Raw genomic sequence first — 23,742 nt, forward strand, 5'->3', positions numbered from 1 at the left:
ATTTCTCTACCCAATTCACACACATAAGCACTTAATTCTACCAATTCCAGATTTTAAGAATTCTTCAATGATCATGCACATAGACACTTCATACATAGAATATATGAAACTTCATTTCATTAACAAAACCTGTACATACAAAAATACTAAAAAACATTTGCTTCTCTAAGAGTCTGATTTCACATTCATTTGGCCATTAGCCCTGTGCGTAGGCTTACAATGATTAAATACAAAATTAGAAGAAAAATATATTTTCCTACATCCATAAATCACTCATTGATTTATTCCCTAAAGCTTTCATGATTTATTCCCTAAATCTCTCATGATTTTCAAGGTAAAATAGCTTTTTCCTTATGGACAAAATCTCACATATATATAACTTCTCTAAAACTATGGACAAAATCTCACATATATATAACTTCTCTAAAACTATGACTCATTAGTTATAAAACTCATAAAATATACCAACTTGGAAAATACAATTTATTTACATAGAAAAATATGAATTCTTCTAAAAACACAAGACACCATTTTTGAAGCTTCTTCACATGGAAGACTTAATGACTTGGAAGCTCTAATGCTCCTGCATCATTTGCACTATGACCATGTTGGAAACATCGACACCAAAATGGAATACCCTCATAATTCAAGATGATAGGACCCATCCCATGCCAAATATCCATAGCTCTAAGAACCTCCCCCTAATATGAACCATTGAAGTATCACCAATGGATAAATATGATGAATCGTGCTCCAGTTAGGTAACCATTTGATTTCCAATATGCCAAAAAAAATTCTTATGCCATAAGTGAGTTGAGAGACCTGGAATGTGAACACATACAAGAATAGAGTTGATCTTCTCGCGCCTAGCATCAAAGTGGGGAGTATGTTACATGAAGATAGCTAGAGAGAATTCAAGTTTCAAAACCCTTCCTTCAATTCATTTAGCGTCCTCCTCATCCTGTAATATCAAATGAACCAATCCCTTGGGGAGCGCCCTAGCAAAGACAAGGTGGTTTATCAGAGGCCAAATCGAGGATTCCACCCATTCATGGAGAAAAAGAAGACCCAAATTGCGGCCATGAATCTTGTCCATTGGGGACTTGCGACTAAAATTTTCAGCTTGTTGAATGGTTGGCTACATTTAATTCTAGAGCTGAAGCCATATGAATATTATCGTTTAACTTTAAAAAGTGAGTTTTCTTCCATTTACTGTGAGAGGGACCCCCTTCTTTATTGGATAGGCCCTCCTCCGACCCAACTGAACCTGCCTTTCCTGAGCCCAATGCCTCTTGACCCAAAAAATGAGACCCGTCCTCTAGCGCTTAAGAGGCCAAAACCTTCAATACTTGCTAGCAGAGGGTAACTCTTAAGAGATGAAAGGAAGAGGGGCCCCTAAACAGACCCCAAGATTTGGAAAACTTTCACAAAAGGCTAGACCCTCAAATGATAAGGCAAGAGCAATAAGAAATATAGATCCAACACCGAAGTCCGTTGTGGAGGTTGCAAACGACAACTCTAAGGGAAAGCATGAAAACCCTAGAAAGCCTATAAAACATATGATGCCAAGGAGAAAATACAAGGAGTTGAGACTTTAGCTGAAGAAAAACCCCCAATGCCACTAGGAAAGATTCGTCTCGCAAGAAAAAGCATCGAAAGAGCTAACTAAACAAGATGGCAACAAACCACTTGAGCAACTGACAACTGCACAAGAAGGAGCAAAGCAAGCTAAGGATACTTGGGCCTAAACTTCATGAGAATTCGAGGAGGTCGAGGGGTTGTCTAGAAAACTGCCCCCCACTTCCACCCCTCACCCCATTTAGGGCCAAGTCAATGCCCAGTCAGCGGAAGCTACTCCAAGAAGGAGCCACTTGTACAAAAGAAAAAGACTAGACCGAACAAGACAAAACCACAACATAAAGGGTGGGGAACTAAGGAAACCATTGCAAAATACATGACATGCGAAGGAAGAATCAACGAGAAAAAACACCAAGAGCTAAAAATCCAACAAGAAATCAAAAGAATACGCCAAACCACCCCCAAGAAACAACAACACGTCAACCATGGTTGCTTCCAAGAACCCTAGCCCAAACCCTTGCTCCATTCCTCCAATTGGCCTCCAATATTAGTATTTATTTGTTAATATTTGTTTGCTCAATATTATCAAGCTCTGGAAACACAATAGTTAGCTACTTTCAACTAATATTATTATAATATTTTTTATATTAATTGTAAAAAAACAAATTAATCATCATTCATATTTCCATTCTATATACAAAAAATAATCATGTATATTGTACATCAAATTATAAACAATATACCACTAATGCAATTTTTTTTGTAAAAATAAATAGTTAATACTATTTCCTTACCATCTCACTTTTCCATTCAATTTCAAGCAATTTGATTTCATAAACCTCATCTCACTTGAATATATATAAAATAAGAAACATACCAAATAAATCACCACGAGTAAAAATATGATAATGTCATTATAGAAGTAAATTATAATAATGCCATTAGGAACGTAATTGTATAGTTATGAAATTAACAGATTGAAAAACAGCGCTTTAGAATTGAAATGAGAGTTTTACCAAACATATCAAATAGATTTTGCTCAATTGTTCAAAGTGTACATCTTATCCGGGTGTAACAATGTTCAAAATGAAAATCCAAAATGCTTAGCTGTAGATTACTTAAAATGGTACCATAACAAGTTGTACTTGGATTTTAAAAAAATCGAGAGAGCCCAACCTTGCTTTTGTAACAAGTTTTCTTCCATATAAAAAGACCAACCTTGTTACTGTAACAGGTTAACCCTACAATCATGAGTGTTTTTCCATATAAAAAGACCAACCTTGTTACTGTAACAAGTTAACCCTACAATCATGAGTGTTATTTAATAACACGGTATGTCAAAATATCATCCAATGCATACCGAGTGGTTTGGTTGATTGAATATTCCGGTGTTTTTAATCAATGACCACTTATATATATCTGACAATGTTTGCAAACACAAATCATATATAGAAACCAAATAGACCTCTAAGATTGCTCTTACCATTGATTAGAAACAACAGAATAAGGACAGAAAGGAATGAAGCATGAAAAACAACATTAACCTAACTTGGCTCCTATCTTTGCCCCAACTCAAATGTGCATTAAATTGCAATTGAATTTCACAAGGAAAAATGCCAAGAAAGTAGAAATTAACTTGATTTCTTTCTTCTGAACAAAACAGAAAGAAATCACAAGACCATCGTAGACTTGAGCTATAAGATGGCATTTCAGTGTTGAGTGATAAGATGGCATTTTATTATGGGAGGCTATTTTTCATCGTAGTCTTTAACCTAAGAGAGACTAGCATAAGATGGCATAAACAATATATATTTATTTGTGATTTCAAATTTCACAATATATATTTATATCGAGTTCCCATTGTGATATCTAGGGGAACCTAACTTTAGTTTGTATCTCGTCTATGTTAATAAACATAGAATTATAATTTCAAATTTCACAATATATATTTATATCGAGTTCCCATTGTGATATTATCTATGGGAACCTAACTTTAGTTTGTATCTCGTCTATGTTAATAAACATACAATCTTCGGTCTTTACCGGCCGAAAACATCTGAAAATCCATAAATTATGTAAAGAATGTTTTGGCTAACAATAGATGCAACGTCATGCACCAATATTCAATTTCTCCCAAGGCACAAATTGGAGTTGGGATCACGTGAAAGAACAGGCTGAATTTGATAGGAGATTGTCCCGTCTGATAGCAACATAATTGCAATGTTTTATCACCCTATATGCTTCAAATCAGCCCATGAGATTTCAGGTTGCCTACGAAGAGGGTGAAATTGAATACACTACAAAGCCCTTGATATGTACACGGTTTGGAGATTAAATACACCTAATATTGATAGAATGGTAGAAATTTAAACTAAACATCCCTGTGAAAGTGTTTTCCTTCTAGCCTCGTCGTTTGGAACATCCCTTGTATCAGCTCGGGGAGCATTTGAATATATGGTGCTGTCAAAATAGATCATCAGAGGAACCAGACTAATATGCCTCAGTTGTGAAGAAATATAACAACTAAGGGAATTGGAATTAAGTAGAACTGATTGAAAATACAATATGGGAAAATAAACACCAATTATACCTCATTTTAACACATTATTAAGGGTATTTATTGTCATAATCCCTCACGAACTGCTTCTCGACCTCTATATATGACTCAATAAACTACCATGTAGTATGCCTTTGATGCTGGCTCCTAAGTCTTCTTGAGCCTCCCTGGTCTGGTTTCGTATTTTCCTTTAATGCTAGTAATCCTTTGATATATGTAAATATTGATAATGAAATAAGGGTCGCTCCCCCCACTGGAGCAACAGCACTAGATTTTGGCACATACAATTAGCTATAGGTCAAAACACATAACAGGGCATATCTCGAAAGGGGAAGATTGTGTAACACTGGGGTTATCCAAAAGCAGTAGAGACAAAGGCAGAGATAAATGAATAAATAACGGAAACATGGAAACTTATTGAAATAAGCAATACAATATGGGAAAATAGACAACTTATTACACATCATTCTAAAACAAATTATTCAGGGTTCTTTATTGTCAGAAACCCTCACGAAGTGCACTTAGCAAACTACTGACTAGTATGCCTTTTGATGCTGACTTCTAAGCTGTTCTTCTTATGCCTTGCGGATCTGGTTTCGGATCTGCCTGTAATACTGATAGTGATCCTATTCTACCTCTAATCTGGTTGCGGGTCTGGTAGTGATGCTTTGATATATGTAAATACTGATCATGAAGCTAATGGTTCTTCCCTGCAATGGAGCAACATTGAACAATAGGTTTTGGCACATACTATTAGCTATAGCTCAAGCGAAATCAAATAGGGCATATCTCATAAAGGAGGAGATTGTGTAACACGGGTGAAACAAAAGCAGCAGAGACAAGCGTAGAAGAAACAAAAGTAGAGATGAAGCCAGAGGCATGTGTAATTCATATTCTCGCTAAATATATATATATACTCTGCTGCCAAGGTAGCCAAACACCCTGAGCTGCCAAGACCGGTTGTTAGCGAAACACCTTGGACCTCTAACCTATCTTCCTATGCTAAGTGACTCAGCTTACGAACCAGAGCTCAACGAACCGGAAATAGGCTTTTATCCTTACAGTGCTTATTAGAAGCTTCTTTTAGCACCATGCTTACTATCTTCCTATGCTAAGTGACTCAGCTTACGAACCAGAGCTCAACGAACCGGAAATAGGCTTTTATCCTTACAGTGCTTATTAGAAGCTTCTTTTAGCACCATGCTTACCCAAACACAGTAGCTTAAAACATCAGACAAGGGTAAAGATTTATTTCCCATCCATTGAATAGTTATCCCCACACCTTCGCCGAGATCTTGGCATGAGTTTCCTCCCCTCCAACTGGGGTTACCTTTCACTGAGGTCCTACCAGCCCAGATAGAAAGGTGAAGGAAAAACATTTAAGGGTTTTTTTTTTTTTTTTAACTACATGGTGAATAGGTAACTGCCAGTCTTATATGGGAGACCCAGGATCAATCTTGGTAGCTGCCTCTATAATACCAGGAGTACATCCAACTACCTGCAAGTCTATCTACTAAGATCCTATGATTTTAGGAAGGCTCACATGCGGCCAAGACGGGATTGGGGAATCTGCCCCTTTAGCTATCACCACAGCAGGCCAGTGTACTGAGATTTAAACTATGGTCTCCCAGGCTTTGCCCAAATAGACTTACTGTCAAACCACATATCACACATCACTGTACTTCACTGTACTTCAAGGGTTTTTTATTCTGCTAGGGTTTGATAAATTTAGGGCTAATAACGGTTTATGTAGTATGAACACACTAACTGTGAAATTGTGAAAAACAAGAAAAGATATATATATATCCCAACAATAAGATGGAATAACTAACCGCTCACCCACTAAGATTCCGCTGCATCTATATTATGTTTCTCTCTCTACGCCTTTCACCTTCTTCACTGTATCTGCACTTCGCATTAATAAAATAAAGCAAATAAATAACAAATATCTAATAAATTAAACTGGAATTTCACCATGCAACATACCTTCTTTGATTGAACAACCCATTATAGCCCATCCTGGTTTTGTCTGTTTTATGCACAGAACGCCATCCCTCTTGCCCGCAAAAACCAAAGGGAAAAAATGGAAGAGGAAACCAACCAACCAGCTGAGAAAAAATAGAAAGACAAATACAGATAATTGAAAACGAGACAAACCACAAAGCAAAAGAAAGCATGGCCATGCTAGACTCCAATCTACAAAACAAAACTAAAAACAGAAATCAACCAACCAAACCAAAAAGGAAAAACAGTATCTATTCTGCTTTGCTCTCTCAACAAATTATCTACAAGGCATAGCACGCCCTGCTCTGTTCAACCCCAACCTTGCTATGCTCTTTTCTCTTTTCCAAGATTCAACCCTAACACCAAAAATACTCTGTGCTCTGCCCTCATCTCGTCTCCCTTCCAAGCTAAACAATGATGTCATTCTGTCTATCTCTATTATCCAACATTCAACCGCAACTCCAATACTATCCAACATTTGACCCCACCTCCAATATGCTCTGCCCGCCTCCTCTTTTCTCCCATCCAACCCCAAGGTATTAAGCTCTGCCCTCCTCTCCCACAATAAACTCTCGTATACTCTGCACTCCTTTTATCTGTCTTCCTCTGCACTCTGCCTTACCTGTCTCAGCCAGGCCAAGGCACCTCTGTCACCTCATAACATAGACAACTCAACCATATATCAAAACCGCTCTGATCCTCTGCCTCAGATGTTTATTTAAAGGCCGAATAGGACTCCAATATCACTCTGAACTTGTAATGCAAGCCTTCCAGCGGCTATATTTTTTCTTCGCGTTCACGCGTTCAAAGGCTACCAAAATACTGCTTTAAAGCACACCAGATTGTTATTTATTTTGAATTATTTGACGGCCCCTATTCCCTCCGGTTTCATGTTTTTAATAAACAGATATGGATGCTTCACTTGAAGTCATTTAGTGTTTTCTTAATTATATTGGCATTCCTTGTAAATTGATGATAAAGTAATTTTTCGGAAGGTTTTAATTTTATAAAAATATTATAATTAAGGCAATTTTATAATAAATATATGCGAAATTAAAATAAATGTATAAATATGTTTTTAAATTATTTTAAATGATTTTAATTTTTTTTAAGAGTCATGATTTTTTAGCTTAATAAATTAATGGCAAAGTAAAATAGGCCAAAGATATTTTTTCCTCGGAGTTGAAACTAGGTGGAGAAATAACATCCTCAGCCATTTAGTTTTCCAATATAGAAACTAAATTATATATAAAATATTTTGGTTATGAAATGAGTTATGGTTTTTAAGCATGTGGTATTTATAAGATATAGTATTGTTCCATGACATTGTAACAATGCTCATTTACAACTTAAGAATATCTACAGTAAAATGGAGAGTGAATTTCAGTAATTAAGAATCTTGTTACATATTTTTTTAAATCAATATATGTTTAACTCTATATATGGCTACACTAGTATATAAATTAAACATATATATATTTAGAAAAACATATAACAATATTTTTAACTAGGGAAACTCATCCCCACTTTACCATATCTGCAAATATGCTTTACTACACTAATATGAACCAATATCATAGCTTGTCAATACCACATGCCCAAAAAAATCCTAACTCATTTCATACTACATTTATTTAACATTTTCTTTAATTAATAAAATATGATAATAAGGTCGTGGAGGCGGCGTAGTGGTAAGGTCGACCTCGTTATGACGGACCGGTCTTGTGTTCGATCCCGAGCAAGGTTGGTGCTCGTCGTGCGAAAAAGTAACCGAACCGTGGCCAAGCCCACTACCTTTTGATTTTTTATACCTATTAATATAAAAACCCTTACTTGATCACTGGTAGATGCGCGGGATGGATGGAGAGCCCCTGCTCCCTGTCGCGCCCCTGACTCTCTGAGCATGCCCGTGCCTGGCAGCTCTGCTGCTGGGCCGTAGCTCTCTGCTTCTGATCCCCTTCGTCCAGGGCCTCCTGCCCTCTCTGCATCCGGGCCTCCTGGCCTCTTCTTACCTGATCGGGCCTTCTGCCCTCTCCGCTCTCGGGCCTCCTGCCCTTTCCGCGGCAGCCCTGAGGCTGCTGCTGCCTTCCCTCCTTTTCAAGGCCCCCTGCCTTCTTCTTCTTCGGGCCTCCTGGCCTTCTAGCAAGCTGCCTGCGAGCCCCTGCGAGGACCAATGGAACCGCCTTCTCATGAGCAAGCAGAAATGGAGAAAGCCTTCGCATCTCTCATTCCAGAGAGCAACAAGGAAAGGATCCGCCCTTCAGCCTCAAAGTTTGTCAAAAAGTTGGATGAAATCCCGGAAGTCTCTCTTCCCCCAGCACTTCCAAGAAGAGCTGTTGTGGCTCTTGCAGAACGTGGCCTGGTTGGACAGTTCACGGGGTTATGGCCTTCCCCCCGCACGGTCCAACGCTGGGTGGAAAGAAACTGGAATGCGATGGTCCAAGGGAAAATCGCAATAAGGTTTTGCGGAAGGGGTTTCTTCACCTTCCTCTTTGAATCAGTGGAGGATCGTAACCTCATCTTCAGAAACGGACCCTATTTCATGGACACCAGAGGACTTTATCTCAATCGCTGGACTCCTGATTTCGACCCAGAAATGGACGTCCCCAATGCGGTCCCTGTCTGGGTTCGTCTGCCGCACCTACCGCTGCACTGTTGGGGAGACGAATCTGTACGTGCTATCGGGAACGCAGTAGGGAAATATGTAGACAGATCGGAGCCAAAGGAGAATATGCATGCTTGTGCAAGGATATGCGTAGAAGTAGATCTGGGCAAAGGCTTACCAGAGGCAATCAAACTCAAAGTAGACCAGTGGACGCACATTCAGCAAGTGGACTACGAGCAGCTCCCCTTCAAGTGTAAGGTATGTCATGAATACGGTCATTTTGCTAACAGATGCAGCAAATCTAGAACAGAAGATATTAGCAATAATGAAACCCCTGAGGAAGCATGGGAAATAGTCAGGAAAAAAAAAAAGACAAACCCTCCCCCGGAATCATCTGAGCCCTCATCTGAAACCCCATTCCCTTCCATGCACCCATCTAGTTCTGGGCCTCCCATCCCCTCCTCCTCTAATCCCTTTGAATCCCTAGCTTCAGAGGAACCTCCATCCCCACCTCCGTCCCCCAAGGGCCCCAGAACCTCCCCCTCTTCTCCCCGCCCGGCCTCCCCCCCTCCAACAGTGGAGCGAATTCTAACTAGAAATAAAACAAAGGAAAACATCTCAGCCACGGATCCTCCGAGAAAAGTAGGAAGGAAATCAAACAAAGAAATAAGAGATGAGAATGCGGCAAAAGAAATGGCCACAGGGACCCAGCAACCAATGGACACTTATCTTGATAAGACCAAAGGAAGCGGGGAGAAACTGAAGGAGAAAAGTGGGATCCACAACAAATCAGGTAAATGATGATTTTGGTCTCTTGGAACTGTAGGGGGATGGGCTCCTCCCTAAAAGAAAACGCAGTCCGAGACCTTATTAAAGCAGAACACCCAGACTTCCTCCTACTCCAGGAGACCAAAATCAGTGAACAAGAATTCCAAAACAGCCTGATAAGAAATAGAAAATATGAAGGAATAGCCACGAGTGCAATAGGAGCATCAGGAGGAATAGGGGCAATATGGAACAAAAGTAATTGGAGACTCATAGACAACAGGCAAAGCAGATGGTGGATCAGAATGGATATGCAAAGCACAGACAAGAAGGAGGAATATACAATATACAACGTATATGCTCCCCCTCACTTCAGGGACAAAGCTTCTTGTTGGGACTCCCTAATTGAAGATCTTGAGACAGCACAGGGGAGGAATATTTTCCTAGGCGGGGATCTCAACCTAATAAGGAATGCTGAGGAGAAACTAGGAGGGAAATTTATTATGGATCCCTATAGAGAAAAATTGGAGGACATTATACAAACACATAACCTCATAGACATACCTCCCCAAAATGGCCGCTACACTTGGTCAAACAAAAGAACAGGTAGGAATAACATAAAAGAGAGACTTGATAGAATTTTAGTACAGGAGAGAACAGTCACCAGCTTACAGAGGATCCGCAGCACAATAATACAGGGCTTCAACTCAGATCACAAACCAGTGGCGTTGTACTTAGACAAAGGAGAAGACATGGGTCCGCTGCCTTTCAAATATAACAGAGCATGGGATTCCAGTGAAGACTTCAAAACCATGATAAAAGAAGCATGGACAACAGAGATAACAGGCTCCCCCCACTTCGTTTGGGAAACAAAGATCAAACTGCTGTGGATTGCCATAAAGAAGTGGGCGAGGAACCACGTGATCGAGGAAAAGAAGGGAAAAAATGAATTGCAAAGGAAATTAGAGCAGTGGAATCAGGAAAAGGAAGCAGTCCAAGAAACGGAGGAAGACCAGAGGAAAGAAAGTGAGCTGTACAAAGCACTTTACAATCAGCATCGTAAAGAAGAGGAAGAAATTAGACAGAAGTCGAGATGTTTATGGCTCAATTATGGGGATAAAAACACCAAGTTTTTCCACAACAGTCTCAAAGTAAGGAGAGCTGGAAATAACATAGAAAGGGTAATGGTCGAAGGCAAAGAACTTACGAACCAAGAGGAAATCAAGGAGGCTGCTTCTAAACACTTCCAAACCCTTCTCACAGCTGATCCTCTCTACCAAGACAATCCAGAATTCGCCAACATTATAGAGAGAAAGGTCTCAGAAGCACAAAATCGTGAGCTGGACAAAGAAATATCTATAGAGGAGATCGAATGGTCAGTCAATAGTATGCCTCTAGACAAAGCCCCCGGGCCGGATGGCTTCACGGTGAGCTTCTACAAAACCCACTGGGATATCATCAAGAAAGATTACATAAGAATGGTGAAAAACTTCCACTCAAAATGTAAAATGGGCAGCAGTATCAAGTCTTCGCATCTAGCGCTAATTCCAAAAGAACCCAATCCCAAATCCTTTGACAGGTTCAGACCGATTTCATTATGCAATGTCTCTTACAAAATTATCACTAAGATTCTGGCAAATAGGCTCAAAAAAATCCTTCCCTCTCTTATCTCCGATAACCAAGGAGGATTTCTCCCCAAGAGACATATAACAGACAATGTAATCCTGGTTCAGGAGGCGATACACAGTAGCGTTGCTAGAAAGGAGAAGGGTATGACAATCAAGTTGGACATGGCGAATGCCTTTGACAGGGTAAATCACACATTTCTGCGGAATGTCCTTGAGAAGTTCGGTGTCTCAGAGCTCTTCATCAGCAGGATTATGGAAAGCATCTCACAAAATTGGACAGCCCCCTTAATTAATGGTAGGCCTTGCAGCGCTTTCAAGAGCTCAAGAGGCCTGAGGCAAGGATGCCCTCTGTCTCCTTTCCTCTACATCATCATGGCAGAAACTTTGAGCTTGCACCTGGAAAACAAGCGAAAGCTGAAGGAAATAACAGGAGTGGACATCATCCGAGGAGCAAAAGGGATCAATCACTCCTTATTTGCAGATGACACTCTATTAATCGAAGGTGCATCAAGCCTCATGGCCAGGAGATTCAAGACCATCCTGGACCTTTTCCTTCAAGCCTCGGGGGGCAAATTAAACAATAATAAGTGCATGATTTACACCTGGAATGTACCAAGATACATAACCCAAAGAATCTCACTAATAATGGAAATCCCAGCCCAATCTAATTGGTCTCATTTCATGTACTTAGGAATGCCTCTGGCCAAAGAGGCACTCAAAAATGAAGTTTGGATCAAGCTTATTGAGAAGCTAAGAGGGAAACTGCAGAGCTGGGGGATGTATTGGCTTAACTTGGCGGGCAGATCAATTCTCATTAAAGCCATTCTTTCAGCCCTCCCTATCTATCAATTTGCCATCACCCTCGCACCTTCAAGCATACATAAACATATGGAACTGATTCTTAGAAGCTTCCTATGGAAGGGGGGAAAGCAAAACACCAAAAAATTCAGCTTGGTGAAATGGGAAAAGGTCATCCTTCCGATAGAAAATGGAGGGCTAGGAATCAGAATTCCTAGGCTGGCAAATATGGCAATGGGCTTCAAGTTAATATGGAGAATCTTAAAAGAGAAAGGGACCTGGTGGACAGAGGTCATCAAAAGGAAATATCTGAATGGGATCAACAGCAACATCCTCTCCGAAGCAATCACTGACAGACAATGTACCCCTGTTTGGAAATTAATCAAAAAAACTCTTCCCCTCCTCAAGCCTCACATCTCCACAGTCCCAGGTAATGGTAAGCATATCAATGTGTGGAAGGATAGAATTATGGGTACTGAAGCTAGGGAAAATTCCATCAATTTCAGACCTCTGCAGCAGTGGATGTCAGAAGCCAACCTTAAAACTCTTTTCGATATCTCACTCTGGGATCAAAACAGTTGGAAAGGATGGAGAACTTTGCACCTACCTACAGGTTTGGAGAATCTATGGAAAGACCTCAAGCTCTCTCTCACAGGTTCAGCTCCTACAAACAGAGTGATAGAGGATAACTATGTTTGGGATCCAACCGGAGGCAAATACACAGTGAAAGAAGGTTACAAGGCACTCCAAAATTCAACGGCAATCAACAATTGGCAACTCCACAAAGCAGCATGGAGAATTGAAAGCCTTCCTAAGATAAAATTTTTCAATTGGACCTTGCTTCATGGCAAAATCTTGACAGCAGAAAACCTAAGGAAGAAAGGAATTCAGGGTCCATCACTTTGTTTCATGTGTAGGGAGGCGGAAGAAACCATCAACCACCTATTCATTGATTGCCCAGTAGCAAGATCCTGCTGGAAACTCATAACCAGTCCTCTAAACATTGAAGATCTTCCCAATCAGACTTCTCTCCTCCAGAAAGGTTGGGGGAAACTCTTCCCTTACGCCACCAAGAACATGAATCTAGCTAAGAGGATATGGACCAGCATCCCTTCAAACCTCTGCTGGCAGTTATGGTTAGCCAGGAACGAATGTATATTCAAAAACAAGAAACCTAGTATAGCTAGCATTCTGGCTAAAACAACTGCTATTATCGCTGAAACAATTGAAGCTAATGGGATTTCTCATGCAGACCCGGAATACAAAGAGGATAGGGTAAAGGAATGGATCGGGAGATTCAATTGCAAAACAAGAACAAAAAACATGTCAAGAATAGGAGCAGGGCAGAATGATTGGAAACTCAGAGGGACAAAGGAGGAAATCCACAGTTGGGTCCAAAACCAAAAGCGGTTCACGCTTTTCTTTGACAGGGCTTCGAAAAATAACCCAGGCAGAGCTGGAGCCGGGGGAATAATAAGAGATCCTCAAGGAAAAATAATTGTTACTTACGAGTGGGGTTTGGGCACCATGACGAATAATAAGGCAGAGGCTTATAGCCTTTTGTTGGGGATCTCCATCGCCCTGAAGTTAGGCATTCAAAATCTCTTAGTCATTGGAGACTCAGCGATCATCATTGCAGCAATGAACTCCGGAAAAGATTTCACTCAAATCGCCTTAAACAGAATCAAAGGCCGAATTATGGATCAGATCAAGGGCAACAGCAAAGTGACTTACAAGCACGTTTTAAGAAACAACAATGTGGAAGCTGACGAGCAGGCAAACAAAGCCACGGGAAGACTCAAGGGCCAGGTCAAGGAAAACAATGAAATATATGACAGGGATATTCCATAGTAAAGACGTCCTCCCTTTGCAAAGGACAATTGGTCACCTCAGGCATCCGTTTCAAAGCTGTTGGATTGAGATTATCTTATCTTCATCATACCATATCCTCCTCGACTGTCAAAACAGGCGTTACGGGACAGTGCATCGGTCTACGGATTCGAGGAATGCAGGCAAGACGAGGATCCTCACAAAAATCAACCCAGACAATATCTCAGGGCGTGATCACGCCCATGCTGAAGACAGTCTTCAAGGACAGGGGAAAAGCAACCCCAAAGATCTCCCGGACTTCAAAAATAGATTTACCACTGCTCGATTCAAGCATGAGCGAGCCCTCTTCGTTCCTATAAAAGACAGCGATTCCCTCAGGACTTTCACAACTCATGGTGATCAGAATCAGAGGCGAAGGGTTCTCTACATGCGGGAGCTTCAGTTAGAAGGATCATCTCAGGATCATAAGGGCAGTTTCTTGCTCAAAGACAACACCGAGCCCCTCTCGGTCTGCAGTCAAGACTCTCAGTTTCTCAGAGTCTACAGTGCCCTTCCAAATCCCAGGCATCGTCTGAAGGCGCTCACCTCGATTCGAAACTCAGCTGCTCATCCATCATCCTGGGTAAACGTTTTTTTCCACTATAGTGCTTTCATCATTGCTAACAGTCTGGTTTTTGTCTCTAGCTTCGTTCTGAGGCCCGTGGCAACTAATCCAGCGAGCAAGCAGATCAGTGGTATCGTTCTCACGCACACTGCCACTTCAGAAACTCCTCGGGGTACTGCTGATTTAGAATCCCAATTCAGAATGGCGGATCAGCAAAATCAACCTGCTAATCAGGCTCAGCCCAGGAATTCTATGGGAAACATCTTCAACAATAAGGACTGTAACATGTGTAAAGCTCATGTAATCATGATAAATGCATTGAACAAACAGGTGAAGGAGCTGACCGAGGATTATCATGCTGATAGAAATTCCAAGCGCAAAAAATTGGAGAAAAGGAAGAAAGAGATCGAAGATTTAAAAGACCGCTGCATTCACATGGAAGCTGCCATAGACCATCTTCGCTCCCTCACCGAAAGCCAGCAGGCTGAAGCCTCAACTAGAGCAAGCAGGAGAGGGCCTCTCCCGGATGACTCTATTACCCAGCACTCCCCTTGATACTTATGCATTGTAAATTTCGTTGGCTAGGAGGCTCTTTTGTCAGGCAATATAGCCGTTTATTTCTAGTTCTGTGTTTAATCAATAGAAGCTACGAGGATTATGGGTCTGCGAACCCAATTTTGAACCTCAGCTCCCAAAATTTCCCTCTTTTGTACCAAAATACTGGACTGTTGGTTTTTTAATATACGAGTAGACGACTTTGTTAAAAAAAAAAAATATGATAATTTTTTTAATTAATCAATTTAATTGAAAGGACAAAAATAGCATAATCACTTTGTAGATACTTAGATTTGTGCATTCTACTAAGAATGTTCTAAAATATTCCTAGAAATCTCATCCGCTTAATAATTCTTGATAATAAAATTAAAATTAGTGAAGCTCTATTTCAAAATAGACACATCTATTGGCATAAATACAAATCTGCATTTATAAATGCAAGTAATTTAATAAGTTTAAGTATAATTTTTAATTAAATGGTGATGTTAACAAATATTTATTTTTTATTAAATGGTATTTAGCACAATTATATAAATTAAATGGCTAATAAATACTCATAAACATCAATTTTAATAAGCATTAAAACACTTATCTCATTATACAACTCATATCGTAAAAAAAAAAAATTTAATTAAATTATAAATTTATTTTTAAGTATTATATATATACACATTTTTATTTTTACAATTGTAAATAATTTTGGTTATAATATTATAACTTTCATATTACATCTTTAAAAATGTGTAATTCATTTTAAGATCAAAATATTTTATATATAATTTTATAACATTTTTTAATTAAAATATTATAAAATTAAGTTAATTTAATTTAAAAAAAAAATAATTTAGAAAATTCAAAACAAGACTTCACAACCTATAACTCCAGTCACAATCAAAATGTTTTATATTTAATCTAATTTAATTTCATAATATTTTTTTAATTAAAATATAAAATTAATTTAATTTAATTCTAATAATTTAATTTCATAATATTTTTTAAATTAAAATATAAAATGAATTTAATTTAATTCTAATAAAAAATAATTTAGAAAGTTCAAAGCAACACTTCACTTTACCATTTTTCACTTAGAGGGTTCTAAGTAACACTTCACTTTGTGACACTGCTAATTTTAATGAAAGAAGCTACAGAATTAAAACCAAATTAAAGCTATTGTTTTTTAAGTGATCTCTTATCGCTTTTAAGATGAAGGGGAAAACTGTCGAGGCCATTCTTTAAAAATTATATGTGCATAAGGGGTATCTCGTGAAATTGAACCACTCATGTGTATTACAGCTTAAGTTGCATGGAAACAAATCTGCATACAATTTCCATAATGCTAAGCCACATTTTATCTTTGGTTCCATCCACATCTATGCATCTACGATGTCAAGCGACCATAACGAAGCAAGAAGCTATCATTGTTAAGGTCGATCCAGTTCTTCTGAGATTATGGAGGACCTAGTCCCATCCGTGCAGAATGAAGTTGTGCATTTTGTAGCACTTAAAGGGGTCCGAGCTCAAAGACCATGGGCGATGAACATGGTGTCGCTATCCATCCACCAAGATGATAAGTTAGCACAATCCATCATATCTCTTTTTTTATTGGGACTAATCTCAAACTTTATCTCCTCTTTTTTCTAGAAGATTTCAAACTTTATCTTCTTCTTTTTAACATATACATATACAGGGGGACAACTGCAATCTATTTGAAACACCAAAACTCCAAAGGTCGGAGTTCGCATGCAAGGTCGTATTAAAGTCGCCCCAAATATATTATCTTGGTCAAAATCATAGTCTCCCAAATTCCATAAGGGATGACCAACCGTAAATATTTTCCTTGAAATGAACATGGATTTATATATTAATTTCGTTGCCAATATGATGAAGCCCAACAAGTACAAAGTTTGTGAGACACTCCTCTTGATTTCACTTACCACAAATATATTATCTTGGCCAAAATTGTAGTCTCCCAAAATCTATAAGGGATGACCAACTGTAAATATTTTCCTTGAAATGAACATGGATTTATATATTAATTTCGTTTCCAATAGGATGAAGCCCAACAAGTACAAAGTTTGTAAGACACTCCTCTTGATTTCACCTACCATTCAATAATTCGAATTGATGTTAAACGATTTATTGATCCCCAATCTTAGTCTATTTCTCTCTTAACTAGGGATATTATTTTTGACATCTTTTTCTCAAACCATAACCCCTTGCAATTTTAGGAGACAATCTTCATCATTTACTGTGTGTTTTAATTGGCCCTTGACGAGGAGCTAAGTTTGCTTGTCTTCGTTTATTTCTACCTCCTTGGATGAATATTGGATCCAATACTTATCAAGTTCCCAATTTTGTCTTTCTTTGCCTTTTCCAATCTTACCTCCAAATTAGTCTTCCTACCCACCTTACAATGGAGCCAGTCTTGATCCTTTTCCTTCTCGGCGTCCAATTTCCCATCAATAGAGATCACAAAGGCAAGACAAGTTTTGATGATTTGGAGCAAGTGATATTCTTCCTCCTCCAAGGAAGAGTCTTCAATCAACAACATAAGGGCTAAGACATCCTCTAAAGGCAACATATTCTCAATTTTCAAGGCGACCTTAGAATTTGAAGCACAATTACACTACTTTTCTTAGGAAATAGGATGATTCTTTAGTTGGATTTCTCCTTCTTCATTACTCAAACTCAAAGCTTCATACCTATTATGGATGTGTTTCTTCCCATTGGTCTTGCTCAACTCTTCTCCCTCTATTGGCCCTAATTTTTTTGGAGAAGCAAGGCCTTTCCCTTTATTCCCATTTGGATCAATTTGCATGTGTTGATTACTAGTTTGTCTTAGCAAGCCTCTTCTTCTCTTTGGTTGTTTCCATTGATCTCCTTCTTCCAGTAATTTTTGTTGTTCCTCCAATTTCTTCTTAAAACTTCTCACAAATTGGTCATACTCATGACATATTTTGTAGTTGAAGGGAAGTTGGTCATAGTGCAGTTATTGAATGCAAAGACCAATTACCCAAATTCAAATTGATGGCTGACAAAGGGGCTAGGACATCCTCTAGAGGTAGCATATTCTCGGTATTTTGATAGGCATTAAAATCGGAAGCACGATTACACTCTTTTACTTGGGAAATAGGAGGATTGTTTAGTTTGATTTCTCCTTCATTAATCAAATTCAAAGCTTCATAGCTAATTTGGACGTCTTTCTTCCCATTGGTCTTGCTCAATCCTTCTCCCTACGTTGGTCTTGGCTATTGCCATTGATCTCCCTCTTCCACTAGCTTTTGTTGTTCCTACTATTTCTGCTTACAACTTCTAGCAAAGTGTTGGTCATACTCATGGCAGATTTTACAGTTGAAGGGAAGTTGGACATAGTCCACTTCTTGGATATGAGACCAATTACCCAAATTAATATTAATGGCCACCAAAATCCCCTTATCCAAATCCACTTCCACACAAATTCTTGCATAGGCAAACAAGCCCTCTAGTGGCTCAACACGATTGATCTATTTACTTCTAAAAATTACTTTATTCCAGCAGTGGAAAGGAATGGCAACTTCACCCACACTAGGACAGCCAAAGGCACATCACTTTTATGATTGAAATCAGGGCTCCATCAGTGAAAGTACAACCCGTGGACTCTCATAAAGTAAGGCCTACATTTTCAAAAAATAAGGTGAACAAACCCTTCCCACAAAACAAAATTGTGACCAAACCCTTGATCAAGGATTTCTACCCACAACTTCACAAAGCACACGAACGACCAAATCCCCATGAACTAAGCCTGCCAAGGAATGGCAACTTCACCCACACTGGGACAGCTGAAGGCACATCACTTTTATGATTGAAATCAGGGCTCCATCAATGAAAGTACAACCCTTGGACTCTCATAAAGTAAGGCCTACATTTTCAAAAAAATGGTGAAAAAACCCTTCCCACGAAACAAAATTGTGACCAAACCCTTGATCAAGGGTTTCCACCCACAACTTCACAAAGCACAAGGACGACCAAATCCCCTTGAACTAAGCCTGCCAAGTTTGTTTTTGTTTGTTTGTTTGTTTGTTTTGTTTTGTTTTTTTGTTTTGTTTTGTTTTTTTGTTTTGTTTTTTTTGTTTTGTTTTGTTTGTTTGTTTGTTTGTTTGTTTGTTATTTTTTTTTTTCCAGTACGAAAAAAGCTTGATTATATTATAGCCATAGAGTCCAAATACATAAAAAAAAATATAGAGAGCAAAATACAGTCCGATAAACAAACAAAATTGCAACGGTGCAGGATACATCTATCATCAATACACTACAAATCCTTGTCAAAATAGATTCTGGAGATAGGTGAGAAAAACCAATGGCGATACTTGCAAAATCTGAGAAGCATATGCCTTTAGAGAAAAATACAAAAAAACAGGTTCATGGAACATACCAAGGTCTGATGAGTGATCAGAGAGATATTATGTACCTAGAAGTGAAAAATCCTAATTTTGGTGCATTTCGTTCCCCATTGTTATATTCATTTTCCATTTACCTGTTTGAATTTGGAGTCCTTTATTTGAGGAAAATGTTGAACTGAAGAAGTCCCGATAGAGCCATTACTTCCGCTTTGTTGTTTGTTCCTTGTCCACCATTCCAATGGATGGCAAATCGCTGATCCTCCTTTATAATTATGTATACACCATAAGCACATGTACCATTTTGTGCAGCCCCATCAAAATAAGCTCTAGGAAAACCCGTTTGGCAAGGTGAATGAGCCTTTGCCTTTTCTTTTTTCTGCTGCAGGATAGAGGATGAAATAGAGTTGTACTGGGAAATAATGAATTCAAAAATAGATTTAAATCTTTCCTTGCAGTTTTGAAATACAACCTTATTCCTCCATTTCCAGATTGACCATAAGACTAATAGAGGGATAGGTCTCCATATCGCTTTCTGATTACTCCACCAAACTAATGCTTCTTTTAACGAGGAATGTGAAACATATTTGAATCCAAAATAAGTGGCCAGATTCCTCCAAAGCACCTGTATATGAACACATTTTAAGAAAATGTGCATATTGTTTTCTTCCTTTGCTTTGCAAATTAAGCATATACCAGGACCATACCAGTTCCTTTTTTGCAAGTTGTCCCAAGTTAGATTTTTATTATGAAAAACAAGCCATGAGAATATAATGATCTTATAGGGACTCCCATATTTCCAAAAAGAGATGGGGAAAATAGTACCAGATTGTGATGAGTGGTCCTTTAGAAGGGATAGATATATATCTTTAACATAAACAATCAGCTTCCCTCTATTCCCCTTCCAGATTAGACCGTCCTCAACTTCAAATCTACAAATCCCCCTGTTCCTTAGCCATATGATCTGATTCCACTGTTGGGTTAATGCACCATTTAGTCCCAGTACTAAGGCATTTTTCCAGGTGGGTAGAGAACCCTGCCATTCTTCTATAACCTGTCCCCAATAAAAGATTCCTTTTCGGTGGAGAAACTGTAATAGCTGCTGAGATAAAGTTATATCTTCTTCTCCCCTCGCAATGGGATCATGACCAATAATTATGTTGTTTCCTGTATGAAAGCTCCACATTAAGTTTTCAAGAAAAAATTGTTCAATCTTACAGAAGCTCCTCCATATGGCTGATCCATTGGCAGATCCTATCGATCTTTTCCTATACCAATAAGAAAAATCTCTGTTGCCCATGTACTTCATTCTTATGGACTTACTCCATATACTATCCCCTAAAACACCTCTCCATAAAGATTTACATAGCAGAGCCAGACCAAACTTCCGGAGATTCACGATACCCCATCCCCCCATCTTCTTTGGAAGAGTCAGGTTTGATAGTTTAGACAGGGGAAATTTCCTTCTTTCATTGTTACCCCCCCATATGAAATTTGTTGTTAATCTGTTTATTTTATGGATAACACTTGCCAGAATATAAAATAAATGGGCCCAATAGACCATTAGCTGGGCCAATACGGATTGTGCTAAAATCATCCTCCCAGCCATTGGAAGACATTTATATTCCCATCCTGCTATTCTCTTGAAGTACCGGTCATGGATCCACATCCAGTCTGCACCTGTATATCCCAATGGTTTGAGATGATACCCCAAGTATTTCATACCTTCTTTTAATGGTTTCGCTTCAATATTAAAGAGTTGGACCAGATATTCAATATTTTCCATATTCACATCCCCATGATAGAAAGCAAACTTTCCGTCATTTATGAGTGGACCAATGGTTCTTTAAAATTTTTCCAAAATTCCATGTAGACAGTTCCAGGAATTTCGGCAGAGCATTACAAAAATCAAGAAGTCATCAACAAATAAGTTATGAGAAAAATAGATTACCCTATTGATTTTTAATGGCCGACATCTTTCCTCCCTGACAACTCTTTTTATTGGAGGCTTATGAGTCCATTACTAGAATGAACAGAAGGGGAGATAAAGAGCACCCGTGTCTTAGACCTTTGGCAGCAGAGAAAAATGAGGATGGGATTTCGTTGATTAGAATCGCATAGCTGACATTTTCCATGCATGCCATTATCCAATTAGTGCAATGATTGTTTAGGCCAATTTTGATAAGAAGGCACCTTAGAAATCCCCAATCAAGACAATCATAGGCCTTCTTAAGGTCTATTTTCAGGATGGTCGCCTCAATTTTTTTTTGTGTAGAGAGTGCAGACATTCTTGAGTGATTGCAACAACATCCAGAATGTTCCTTCCTTTGAGGAAACCATGTTGTTCCTGAGTCAAAGAGCTAGATAAGATGCCTCTTATTCTTCCTGATATGATTTTGGAAATGATTTCATATATGGTATTACAAAGAGAAATGGGTCTGAAGTCTGAGAACGAGAAAGAATCCTTTTTTTTTGGGATTAAGGTTATGAAAGTAGAGGAGATAATATGGTTTATTTTGTCCGAAGTCCTGGATTCCTCTACCATACCCAGAAGGTCTTGTTTTATGAGGTCGAAGAAATGTATGAAAAAGTTAATCGTCCAGCCATTCGGGCCCGGACTTTTGTCTTTTTTAAAAGACTTCATGACCACCAAGAGCTCCTCCTCTATGACATTGGCATACAACAGATCATTTTGTTCCTCATCAAACATGGAAGGAAAAGGGTCTATACCCCAAAGAATATCCTCAAATCTGCTATCCTGGTTCCTTTTGTATGAATTCTTAAAAAACTTAATAGCCTCTTTTGTGATTTCTTCCTGAGTCTTCAACAAGTTGCCCTCCTCACCTTTTATCTCCCATATTGTATTTATTTCACGTCTTTTATTTGCATGTCTATGAAAGAATTTTGTGTTACTGTCTCCCTCTTTTAACCAAATCGCTCTGTTTTTTAATCTCCAAGTGGCTTCTTCAATGGAAAGGAGGTTATGCCTTTCTCTTTCTAGTTCCCTTATCCGGAAACGCAAATCCAACGGAATTTTGTTATCAGTCAATCTCCCCGCAATCCTATCAAGCTCCCAATTTATATCTTGAAGAGCTTTCCTATTTGTACACTTCTTTTTGTATTGTCATTCTTTAACACTTTTCCTGAGGCATACGAGTTGGCATAGGAAGGATTGAGCATGAGAGGATTGGATTCGAGGAGAAAAAGATAGCCAAGATTCCTGAACAATTTTATTAAAATCAGCATCCTCCAACCACACTCTGTTGAACTTGAAGGGAATCCCCTTCCCGTGGCTCTAAGATTTCCATTGAAGGGTAATAGGTCTATGATCAGAGATGAAACTTGATAGAATATTTGAGATAGGAATCCCCAATCGATCCATCAATCTGTCATGGATTAGGAAACGATCAAGTCTTTTTTCTAGATAGGCGTTCTCAGATCTTCCATTATCCCAAGTAGGGGCCAACTTGGATGGGCAAACATCCACAAAGTTGTTCTGAAGAATAGCCTCTCTTATGATCTCTCCCACTGGGTCATTTTTTCTACCCCTGCCCCATACTTCATCATTACTCAATGTACAGTTCAAATCACCTACTATCAGTAAGGAGTCAATTTCCATTAGCTCAGAAGATAAGAACCGATTCCAGAAAGAAAAACGATCTTTGTATAGGGCATATACATTCAGAATATGAACAAATCCAGCTATGCCCCGAAATTTAGCAAGAAGAAGGATACCAGCAAAGCATTTGAATGCCTTGGCCGATATCCAAGACGGGTCCCATAGAACAGCTAGACCCCCGGAAAGTCTGTTTGCCCCTGTCGCAGCAATGTGCCATGTGGGATACATTCGTCTGAAATAGGCAATAGTTTCTGGACTTCCATGCATTGTCTCTTGAATAACAAGAATTTTTTAAAAGGATGATTTAAAAAGATCTCTTAGAGCCAAAAAATTTGGGTCCGCTCCAAGACCGTGAATATTCATAAAGAGTATTTTAGTCATGTGGTCTTATCACTAGGTCTGCATGCATTAAGAGACCCACTTACCGCAAGATCTATAATAGGAATATCAACCAAGGATGGATCGTGATGGTCCTTCTTGGAATTTACCATCCTGCCTCGGAAATGCCTGCTACCTCTGTTCTGTTTCCTTCTAACAGTGATATTCCCCGCGCGAGGCAGGACTGATAATAGGAGAGGAGGCCTTTTGAGGTTTGTGAATAGTGAGAGGTTGAAGGTAAAGGGATTCCCTTCTCAACAGCATATAGAGATCACTTTCGATCGAATTTGTAGGGGAAGAAACAGGCGAATTCTAAGGAGTGACAAAGATATATGGAGCTTTCCCTTTTAAATCAGACTTGATATTATCCTGAGAGGAGCCAGGCATAATTGGAGGAGAATCTAAGATACATGGAACTTTTCCTTTAAAAGTGGTCATGTTTTTA

At 38.9% G+C, this 23,742-nt stretch overlaps 1 protein-coding gene across 1 annotated transcript; it reads left to right on the forward strand.

Moving 5' to 3' along the window:
• The first annotated feature begins 9,814 nt into the window (after positions 1–9,814).
• LOC149159806 (uncharacterized) lies at positions 9,815–14,924 on the forward strand. The gene is made up of 2 exons (XM_089434428.1): positions 9,815–13,744; positions 13,857–14,924. The coding sequence occupies exons 1-2, from the start codon at positions 9,815–9,817 to the stop codon at positions 14,922–14,924; spliced, it is 4,998 nt and encodes a 1,665-aa protein (XP_089290554.1).
• The last annotated feature ends 8,818 nt before the right edge of the window (positions 14,925–23,742 follow it).

Source organism: Pinus tabuliformis, chromosome 5_2 (assembly GCF_031772625.1).
Source record: "Pinus tabuliformis cultivar Carrire ecotype Pingquan chromosome 5_2, CPIR1, whole genome shotgun sequence".
NCBI classification, from domain to species: Eukaryota; Viridiplantae; Streptophyta; class Pinopsida; order Pinales; family Pinaceae; genus Pinus; species Pinus tabuliformis.